Source organism: Perna viridis, chromosome 13 (genome assembly GCF_037379345.1).
Source record: "Perna viridis isolate PV_CMFRI_1.1 ecotype Kerala chromosome 13, ASM3737934v1, whole genome shotgun sequence".
NCBI classification, from domain to species: Eukaryota; Metazoa; Mollusca; class Bivalvia; order Mytilida; family Mytilidae; genus Perna; species Perna viridis.
The window spans coordinates 8,163,609-8,175,689 of NC_142457.1; the positions used below are offsets into that span (position 1 = coordinate 8,163,609).

Genomic DNA, 12,081 nt, shown 5'->3' on the forward strand with positions numbered 1-12,081 from the left:
TTAACACATACTGTACATGTACAACTTGTCTTTTAAAAACCGACAGAATAATATAATTTTAACTTAACACCTATACAGCATAAACCCAGAGTGACAGATGATCCATAGTGGTTCTGGAGTCGGACCTCCTCTTATTTGATGTGAAATATATTAAATTCGCGCGAAATTTCGAAAAAATGATCAAATTTTCTGAAGCCCCTGTCAAAACATCTTTTTTGTACCTGGAACTAATCATAAAAAAGATGGAAGTGAACGTTTATGGACAGAACAACAAAGAAATAAATTATGTCCTTCAGATCTAATTCTTGTAGATAATTATGCAGCCTAAGCACAGTTTCTTAAGATAGTACAAACTAAATTCCAGACATTTTTCAAATTACTAAGCGGAAGCCTTATAAAATATATAGGCCGTCTAGAAAAGTATAATCCCACGCATGTGACAACTGTAAAGCCTGAAATAATGTCGTGCAAACGATATAAAATCTAAGTTGACAATTTTCTGAAACATATGGACATATGTTATTCTATGGTCTTGAATGTCAGCCATTTTCAGTTACAATTTACGGCGAAGCATTTTCAATTCTATCGGTACAAATACGAGATGGATTACATTATATTAGAATAATTCCAAATATTTGAATGTATTTAGAAAAAAAAATATTGTACCAGCTTTACTATATACTACTATATGAAACTGGTAAAAGGAAGTTAAATATTGTAGCCACAACTCAATGGTGATAAATGAAATACGAATTCAGAAGTCTCCAATAGCTTTCGTCAATGAATTTCCAGAAATGGAGCATAGTACAAAACTTGGATGAGTAGATTGCTCTGCCAACATTATTATAACGTTAAAGTATGAGCTGCCCCCGATGCCACAAAACATTATAAAAATACTAAAGAAAAAATCTGAACCACTTATACCAAAATATCTTCTTACTTTGACTAGAGTAACCAATGACAGTTAGCAGTATACTCAGGTTATCCCAATTTTTATAACCTGTAGGCCAGATAAAAGTTAGACTCGGTCGATGAAAACTGAAGTCCGGACTGGTGACAATCAGCTATAAAATTCAGTTCTATGGGGGTCAAATAATTTTTTTCCCTCTACGAACCAATACGTTACAAAAAAAATCAAGAATAATGTTATAATCTTGCTGAACAAATGCTTTTAGTAACTATACAAATAAAAACATTGCTCAATATATATTTTTTCTTGTACAATATGATGTGTAATCAGTCCAATACAGTAAAACCTGGCAACTGAACTACGAATAATCTGCAAACCTGTCTAAACCAAACATTTTCAAAAGTCATTGAAAACATTGCTAATCCAAAAAATACATTTCTTTAATGTATGATGTATGATCAGTTCAATAAAGTGAAACCTGTCAACTGAACCACGAATATCTGAAACCTGTCTGAACCACAAAAATCCCTTCATATTAGGTTTTTAAAAATGCATATTTAATATCTGAAAAAAAAAACAACTGTCTTAACCGAAATACTTGTAAAGCCCAAAGAGGATCCGGTTTAAACAGGTTTAACTGTACCAAGAGTAAGATGGTATCTTATGTTACTTTTCAATCTCCGTTGTGTACATAATGTATTGTGTATAATATTACAATGTATATACCCTTATCATTCCCGCAATGTAACCTACATTTTTCTGCCCTCAAATCCCCTTCTCTTGTATCCATTTGCTACACCGTCACTGAAGTCACTTCCGGGTCTTTCAGACTGCAACTTTCCTGACAAAAGTGTAAAAAGGAAAGCTGCAGGTTCAGTCAATGCTAGAAAAACTGGGTATGGCTAAAATTAATATTAAAGAAAAAAAGCTACAAGGTTGATAATAAAATTAGGCTTCAATGTACATGTGTACTAAATAAATTTCAAAAGGTATATCGCAACAAGCAGAAAAAGGTTAGCTTTTTTAGCTTTATTTATAGCTTTATTTATAATACAGTAAGAATCAGTGCTAAAGCCAAAAAATTCTGAACAAGGAAGCAGTTTTTGTGTTTGTTGGAAATGCACGATAAAAAGGGACAGTGACGACAATGGTTTGTAGATATCCCTCCGATACTGAAGCTATCCGTCGAAACAGGGTTAGCCCTCACTACCGGTAGCTGCCAAATAAGTAACCGTCAATTTTATTTTTGGGAACAGGATACATGTAAGCAACTTTTAAAAGTTTAAAATATGTGAATTAAATTCAACTATAATTTATCAGCCTTCTAAAGCTACAGAACAGAGAACAAACATTGGTGATCATTCTAACTTTAATAATGCTTATTATTCTCGACCCTTTACTTCCACGACCGCTTACTCACCTTATTTACAGAACCTTAAATAACATGTTTCTCTATCAGCGGTCAGTAAGAAAGAAATATGGGAAATTAGAAACCAAAAATGATCGAGTTCGTATTTCACAGGTAGTTATTTTTGCTGTGAAATTTCATCCACTCTAAGCCCTTCCGACAAATGCCCATAATTTGTATCAACATCTCTTTTCCTTTTTACATCGATGTTGATCAAGGAATATAATAAAAAGTTTACTATGTTGAACCAGGGGTAACACTCTGTTCGATGTACTAAAATAGTCAAGAGTGTACTTCATGTACAACATAAAAGGCGTAAGAGAGTAAAGTCTATAGTTGTACATGTACATTGTACATGTATTTGGAGTCATACTTTTGTGTAAATAGTTATTTATTTATTTATTTATTTATTCATTTATTTATTTTGTTCATTAATTTGTTTACGTATTTATTGATTCCTGAATTTGTTTTCTCATTACGAAGCCATACATCCGTCATCGAGAATATATCTGGGTTTTCCGTCCATCATAATTCATAGAAGACTAAGCAAATGATATGATTTGGTATCACCCATCCCCCCCACCTCTATTCAAATCCAAAGTACACTCCATGTTTTGGGTGAAGTCCCAAGTACAATTTTACTTTTTGGTAAAGTCCAAATTTCATGAAATTTGAAGTGGAAAATACGGCTGTTTTGAAATGTTAAGTCCACGGACTTGTGCGCCGAAGTCTAAAGTACACTCTAAAAATGACCAAAATACCAAGTCCAAAAAGGGGGGATGGGTGATACCCTCATAATATAAAATCTGTACACGCGCACTTTACATGTACACTGTATTTGTTTTATGTATGTAACTTAAGGTTCATGATAAAAAATAACAAAGTGTAATGCTTTTATTCTCATGCGTTTTCTTTGAGAAATCCATCTCAAAGACACACTCAAGATTTCGCCTCGCGGTGTTCGGTTTAATATACGTATTTTTTAATTATCAAACCCCCACTTACAAAGCGGGGATATATATATTGTAGTGATAGGGGTGTCCGTCCTTCATTCCTACTTTTATTCCTTCCGTTACGCAGAGATGTGTACCCATCTCCTATTCATAACTTCTCCTACACCACTGAATGGAATTTAATGAAACGTTCACAGAATCGTCGATACACATTCCCATTGTGAACCTCCTACTTAAGACTTTATCCATGTCAATTTGAAGATCAAATGGGGGAGTGTGGTATCAATTTGGTGAGCATTGCTCACAGTTTTTCTAATTGTCTTTATTAATTTTTACATAAGGTATTTTCGTTTGCTTAGGATAATTTACAATGTCTAAGAGAGAGGAAACAATCTCCTATCAAACGACATATTTCAAAGAATGGAATGACTTAAAACATTGTATATAAAATTGATTCGATTTCGTATGAGCTGACCCTTGGCGAGAAATCAGGCCAAGTATATTGTTGTGTTAGAATAAGTGTTCCATCTTGGGGCAAAACTGAATATTTCCTCTAAAATCTACAGTGTATTTTTCTTGTGGGAGAAATACTAACAAGGTATCGAAAACAAAACATTTTAGTGAATTTAAATTTCACATACGAACCTTTAAACGTTCGTATGTGAAATCTTAATTCACTAAAATGTTTTGTTTTCGATACCTTGTTAGTATTATACAAGCCCCGTGCAGGTCCGGGTGTTAACAGAATAGGCCTGTAGCAGCGCTAAGCTTGTCGTAAAAGGCAACTAAATAGTGCTCAGAACCCTAGCCGGGGACTAGGGCGCTCTGCCCACAAAGCAACTGGGATGTGTGCCCCAGATGGTGGAATGGGGTACCCCTGGCGTGTTACATGCTGGGGTTGACAGGCTATAATACGGAAAACCTGATCGCAAACCATAGGGGTGCACCGTGTTGGGAAAGATGCCACGTTCCTCGCACGTTAAAGAACCCTACTGTGGTATTCTCCCGGAGTAGGAACCTTAGGGCTCCGCCAAAGGAGGCTAAATTGCCCGACCCTACCCACCTCTCCCTATTTCCAGTGGCAATCAAAATTTGTCGACCCCATTGTCGTTGTCTCCCATCCCTTTTTCATTTCATCATCATATCATGTTCATTTTATCATCAATTCATCGTCTGAATATAGCTGAAATATTGCTGCTCGGGCGTTAAACCCCCAACAAACAAATAAACTATCATTTATACAAGGCTACATGTTCGCTGTTAATTTTTTTAATTTATTTTTTGCAGGAACCCGTGTTTTATTATATGTACCATGTAACATTAGTTTCACTTTTCTCTTTGTGACCTTATTCATTTGAACTTATTATACTTGTATAAAACATTTTCCCCGCATGTTTTGTCTTGTAGGCACATCTTTGTTTGGTAGTTTAGATACATGTACTAATATGTAACATCTGAGTAGATACTTCTTTTAAAAAGGATTAATTGTGAATGATTTATGAAATATAAACATGTACTGTAAACTGTATATTCTGTAATTCATGTATATTTTATGATCATATACATGTAGACAAAGATATCTAACAGACATATGTGTAAGTTTTAGGTTCAGTCGTAAGTCTACCATCCCATATAAGCTTGAAAGTACAAGCTTTTATTTATTTAGTACCTCTAACTTTACACGGCTACTCAAAAAGCATTCTTGTCCAAACAAAACAATGATTGATTAGGACAACTAGTGCTTCATTACAAAAAGGACGAGTTTTTCAGCTCCTTTTTCAAAGGGTCCAAGGTCAAGTTACAAAGGGGAAAGTGTAAACATTCTTTGTTTCGCATTACCAACTTTCTACATACATAATGTATAAGTATCTACGACAGACGTTAGACAGCCACACAGATTGGCACAGTCCCTAGGACAATTTAATCAAGTTATAGAGTCATTCTTAAAAGCTTTTATCTCAAGTAACAAACTACATGTATAAAAATAACATCAGTTATACATGTATATACCTAATGGCGGATACAATTATAAATCAAACTTTTTTTATTTAACAAGACCAACGCCTCCCCCTTTTTTCTCATGGAATTTCCAACATTTGGCGTAATATAATCTGTGAAATCAATACAAAATTCTGGTTCAATGTGCCAACTTCAACACTGATTTCTCTCTATATTTTGTGTCACTCCGACTGAAAACCCTATCTAAACCATAATTGTGCAATTAAATTTCATATCTGGGTATTGATTCGACTAATTACGCCCATAAATGCTGTCAGATATTAAAGCAGACAGTCAACTTAAGCACGTGTGTTTAAAAGTGTACACACAATTGAAAAAAACAACACTAATCAATGGCGAATATTGCTGCTGAACTAATTAATTACAATGTTAAAATGTGAAAATAACAATGTCATTGTGTATATCTACTTACAGGCCGTGATGGTGGTGGAAGCTGTGAACCATTTTAGCCGATCCAAACTAGGAAAAATCTACCATGTTGTATATATAGAACCCGTTTGTTGATGTCGCTTCTCTCGAAGGAAATATTGATCCTTATGCCAGGTAGTTTCTTCTATTAGGACCACATTATAATGAACGAATTAAGCTATAACGATTAATTCAACGAATTAACTCTAACGTGTAGTGTCTTTAAGTCAAATATGGCTAAATATCCATCAGTGGCTTGACGAAAAAATAGTGGCCAGAGCTGTCCAGACCACTCAGAAGTTTTACTGATTGATTTGATAGACAATCAGCCACGTTGCTATAGTGGGTGGCTGAAAAATTCTAATAATTGTTCCAAAACATTGAACAAGTTAAACAATTAATTATCCATATGATGCACAAAACACGATAGAGTTCATTGCAAATAGAGAAGTAGATCTGTTTAGATTGGACGTACATTCATTCTCCACAGTTAGATTTTTTTTTATTCAACCGTCTAAATAAACAGCTTTGTCTAAACATATGATGGATAAAAGCTTTCCATGTGCAGATCTCTGTGATTTCTGGCAATTTACTGTCCAGACTAGCAAATATTCTATTTATATTTTTCCCCTATTTTTCATATAAAGTATCCGGGAAGCCACTATGGATTAACTATTTTGGGTTGTCGATATTATCGGTTTCTGAGATTGAAGTTTCTCCAGGAGTGCAGCGTTACCGTAGTTCTTACTTCTGGTCAAGTAGAAAGAACCGCGGTATATAGATTAAAAGAATAATAATGTTCACGCCAGAGACATTAAGAAGATTTTTCTTACAATATCTGTCATGCAAATCAGAGTTTGAGTTTCCGTTAACTAAGAAGATACGCGTAGTTGAACAAAAAATAGAACTCTCTTGTAACGAGGTGAAAAAGTAGCATCAAAATAAGTAGCCATTTTAATTTCCTTATGTTTCATCGAACAATGTTAAACGGCGATATATACAGACTCAGAAATATTAAATTGTCACTCAAATATAATTAAAGCATTGAGAATACGTCTAATATTCTATCAATCGTTCAAGAAAATCGGAATTTCTGATTGATTACCAAAGAACGTCCGACGTTACTATGTCTGTGATAAGAATACCAAACAAGTTAATTATTCCATTCTTGGAGCTGTCAGCGGTAAATTAGATTTTCTTATGTTTTAATCAACGCGTTACCAGAGTCCTAGATTTCAGCCTCCTACTGTTTGTGTATCAATGATTGCCTCTAAATACCACTGTTCTTGATTCCCGCTTCTCTTATGTCGAGAGAGAGAGAGAGAGAGAATTGTGAACATAATTTTGGTGTTGACAAATGAACTACACATTCAAGTTATAACACGAAACGAAGCTGAATATCAGTTTACAAGCGGGAAGTGTAATCGCGCTATACAGGTTTACCCTACGTCTCCATCGTGTACCAAGTCAGGACCATTGTAGTTGTTTCCAACTTCCGGATTTTTATCTTGATATTATCATTTGTTACATGAACTTCATTTTTTGACATATTGCCTAGAGGAAGTCTTATTACTATCCTATATTCTAAACACGATATAGATTTTGAGATGAATCACATCAGATTTACGCACTATTCGGCCCATTTTCGCTTGACTTTTGTTAGATATCGGGTGATGCCATTCTCGCATTTAGTTTATCGGTTATATTAACGTGCTATTGCACCTCAATTTAAATATATTAAAATATAGTTTTTTGTGGATCATTTGGCAGGTTGTTTAAAGTCCAGAATGTATTTTATATATACATTTTCATAGTTTTAATGTTATACGTGTATTAAGTTCAAATACAGATGCAATAAAAATAAGAAATACAAAAAAATAGAATAATAATATTAATAACATGTGTCAAAATGGTGTATACGACATCAAGAAAAGAAAAAAAGTGTAATCGCAGTACACGATTGTCATCGGGGGCGTTGGTGTTAATACCATAGAATACGTGTATTATCTGATTTTTTTTTATATTATTACATACCAGAGCAGCCTCAAGATATCCATAATATTAAATAAGAGGGAGTCATTAAATGGCTTGATGGGTTGATATGGAATGTATGATGAAGGAAAAACATAACATATTCTATATAATATGCATTTAGGCTACGTCTATGATGGACGAAGCTTATTCCTATTTAGGGTTCACTACAATGTTGCAATTGGCAACTGAGTAGTATTCGATAAGGAGAATGCATGAGAGTTTCTTCTGGGAACGCTTAATACATTTCTACACAACCAATAATTTCCAAATTATTGTTGAATAAATGAACCAAAGAGAGATTTCACTTTTCGATTGGAGATAATCCGAAAACCTGTCTTAACCACACAATTCCAGATTAAAAAGTTGCTTAGACACGGTTTCTGATAAATCAGGGTTCACTTAAGACAGGTTTTACTGGGCACTCAAACAGTTAAATTGGATTTAATCTGCAATGATGTTTCCATAAGTGACAATATTTTTAAGACCATAATTCACCGATTTGTGATCTACATTTGAATTTCATAATAATGTTTCCGCAATAGTATTGGATCAAGTTCCATTCAAGTATTTACTTGCATGTTAATTGACTTTAGAGCAAAGAAAATTGGAAACCAACTTTAAAATTACAAGATTAAGAAGCAAAGTCAATTCATTTGCAATTCCATACCATTGAGCTCAGGAAAATCTTATCAAACTGCAAATTAAATAGCAATAACTCTTGATATAGGTACACAACCTTAATTTGCAAATATATTCAATGCAGATGTCTTTAATTGGATTTGAAATCAAAAGATTTGCAGAATATTGATTGCGAATATGTCTTCTGGAGCTAACGGTGTCTATTATCTGTGCAGATCTACTTTTTTATCTTTTTTTTTTCATTTAAATTAACCGAATAACAGTTATGTTAAGTACGATCTACAATATAGTCCGATGTCACAGTCTTGCAGAACTCACGCCAAACAGTGAAAATTACAAAATGCAGTACTTTGACCTTATTAACGGCGAGTTAAGGATTGAAGGTTGGGTTGGAAGTGGGGGATGGGAAAACAATATTGTGTGAAAAGTGTTAAATTCAAGCAATCATTTTTTATCTTAATTTTGGGTTTGCGTGGTTGGAAATACGCCGGGTCTAGCTCAATGAATTTGCGCATGTAATTTTTGTTTTTTTTTTATTATTATAGACATGTAAGGTCCGTATATACTAGCCGGACGATACATAGTATTATAGCAGACAGAGAACAGCCGCAAAACCTTATGTATTATTTAATAATTATATTTGTACGGTCATTAATACGAAACAAAATTGATTATATATATCTATGTATATCGCGACAGTTGAGCAAATTCTTCCAAGCCCCATCCCCGGGATCTTTGATAGTCGAACTATATTACGTCAAATGCTTCGGGCTTACTGAATTTTGTACAGAGTGATGAACAAATCTATTAGACAGGTGCTCATATATATAAACCAAGAACCGCGGATGCAATGAAAGAACATAATAGGGGCGTTCATTGTTAACCTGTATCGAGGGCACAACAGATAATAGTCATTCAAGATGACTGAGGTGTATCATAATAAGAAATCATTACCGGTACACGCAAAAATCAGGAAACGCGATTAATTTTAATTTTAAAGAAAAACGCTTTCATCTCGTTTCTCTGAATAACCACGCTAATTAGTCAAGTTAATTACAGTCGTAAAATAAGATGCGGTTATTGATATTTAAGACATCGCCAGGATGTAAACTTTATATCAATGATCCGTCTTTTCCCTCTCTCTTCATTTCATACTATAAATTCATGGTATTATTTAATGAAAGATATAAAAAAATCTTCTAATCACGACGGCGTGAAACTCAGCAAAAAACTACATGTGCGTAACTAACATGGATGTACATGTATATTATAGACGCTGTATAGATTATACATAAAATTATACATGTACATGAACTCCATTAGTAAATATAAATTCACTTACAGTAGTTGTAAAGTTTTTATCAAAATGTCAAGAATATGAAAAAAAAATCATCGACTCTAATAAAAAAGAAGTTGAAAGATTAATTGAAACTAATCTTATTTGAATCCTAATATGAATTGGTGAAGTTCCGTTCTTATTATTTAGTTTATATACCACGGAAATTATTCTTCTTAAAATTTATGTCTTTTTTGCGCTATGAAATGGTACTCATTGAAATAAAAATGATTATTTCTTAACAGAAAAAAAAAGATTCCTCATTTAGTACTTCTATACAATTTTGATTGTCTTATGTTTTGAAGTTTTTATCTCTGTAGTTCTAAAAAAAAAAATACCAGCCAGGTAATATGTGAAGCCAGGAGATTCTCGTGTGATTTCAGAGATTTCTTCATTTCCGGTGGTCAATATGCGTACACCATTTCGAGGAATTTGAACTGAAATACTAAGAAATATATTGACCTATAGACTTATTTAAATTACAGTTAAGGTAAAGTCTAACAAATTTAAATCATGAAAGTAGCACTGAAGTCTGTTGAAAATTGAATTAAACCATAACGTGTACCACACAGGTAAGCTAAAAGGCTTAGGCCTTAGCATGGTACTAACGTCATCAACCACAAAGCTGTGAGACTTTTAAAATATGTAATTTTAAATTATAGTCAATTTCAGATGAAATAAAATAAAATTAAATTAAATAAATAAATAAATAAATAAATTATAGTATAATACGATGACGTGAGAAAATTTAAATTATCTTTCAGCTCAAAAATATATTAGGAATACACGTCCAAGTACATACTCATGTTACTACTGCATTGGCTACGCTGTTGATAACCAAATATCAGAAATACCGAAAGACGACCGCAACAAATTCACTATTCAATTATGAAGAAAAATGACTTTCTTAACAAAGAAATATTTCGTATATTTATAGAAACAATTTAACATGTAAATAAATAAATAAACAAACACAAAAAACTAATTAATAACAAAAGAAAATAGTTCAGGACAAAACAAAACCATGAGTGCTATATTCGGCATTCTGTTATGTTGTGATATCAGTTCAATATAGCTCGGTCATCACATGTCAAAATGATGAATTTAGTCAACAGCATTTTGCAAAAAGAGTTATGTTTAATGTTCCCCACCATGCGATGTGGTCCTTTATTAATGACGTAATTAAGGGAATATGACATTTCGTCTGAGCTTTTGAGAAATGATTTAATGAAACTGTTATGAAAATGTGTCATTTCTGTTATTAAATATTGCCCCCGAAGCGTTTTAGAAGACAAAACAAATATCTTATTACTGTTTAGATTAATATTTTCACATGCCGTCCACGAATTCCTTCTCAAAATGAATACTTTCTCGCACCCAATTCTACATTCTGACAAGTAACAAATTAAAAATGGCCGACCGCCTTCTACTGAGTGAAAATCTCAGATATATGGACATATCTACACTAGGCCTATTTTTTTCTTTGTACTTTGGAGAAAAGGTCTATATAAAACACGATATCTGATATTTATATGTATATTTCCGGCTTCCTATTTAATAGAGAATAAATGTTTTACTTCCAAATAAAGACGTCAGAGAATGTGTTGTGCCTTATCGTATTATTGGGAATCTATGGCACTTCGATTGTGATTTTCATTTTTTAAACCTTCACATTGATTGGCAGTTTCCTTCCAGGAGAATAGGCTGCTGACGTCTGAAGTTAAAACAGTACTTCATGTGGGATTGATTTGCATTTAAACCATTGTCAAATGGTCAAAATTACTTACAAATTAAGGAATGTAATAATTAAATAATTTCATAATTATTTCCTTAACATATACAAAGGCAAAATCTTTCACAAGAATTTCAAATTTTATCCTGTATTAATCAATTATTTGTTTTTAAAAGTTCACGTATACGTCATGTGATATAGAGCCTTCGAGTGAATTGCACTTGAGTTTTGACAAGAATTTCACGTAAACCTGCATGTGAAATTAGTTGAAGGTGAAAATAACATAAATTTCATGTCAAGTTCATACGAATTTCACGTACAACTTGAAAAACAGAAAAATCCCCCAAAAAATTTGTACGTGTGTGAAATCGATTTGACATTAATCTCATATACGCGTTTTCATTCATACCATTCCAGTATATTATATACCAACGTTTATTTAGTATCACTCCACATAAGAATCCTGCAAAATGTGATTCATATTTGGAAAGCCTACATATTTGTATTTTGATATTTTATATTGCTACTTAGCAAGAAAACATGGGCTTGTGATCTCTAGTGGATGAATATATATTGGAAACAGAATTTGCATGTAACACCCACTGCCCGGACACTGTTTAAATGTCTCCCCCTTCCTCTGAA

At 33.2% G+C, this 12,081-nt stretch overlaps 1 protein-coding gene across 2 annotated transcripts in view; it reads right to left on the minus strand.

Annotated features, from left to right (window-relative positions):
* LOC148599446 (innexin unc-9-like) overlaps positions 1-6,203 on the minus strand; it is a 73,967-nt gene extending 67,764 nt beyond the window's left edge. The window contains exons 1-2 of one of the 2 annotated variants that reach the window (XR_015917933.1): positions 5,703-6,203; positions 1,663-1,751 (exon numbers count right to left, since the gene is read on the minus strand). Coding sequence is in view for 1 of the 2 variants with exons in the window: in XM_088558415.1 (XP_088414541.1) it covers positions 5,703-5,734 (32 nt within the window). In the remaining variant the exon portion in view is untranslated. Of the gene's footprint in view, positions 1-1,662; positions 1,752-5,702 lie in introns of those variants that run through there. The other variant, XM_088558415.1, reaches the window with a different exon arrangement.
* Positions 6,204-12,081: the final 5,878 nt, after the last annotated feature.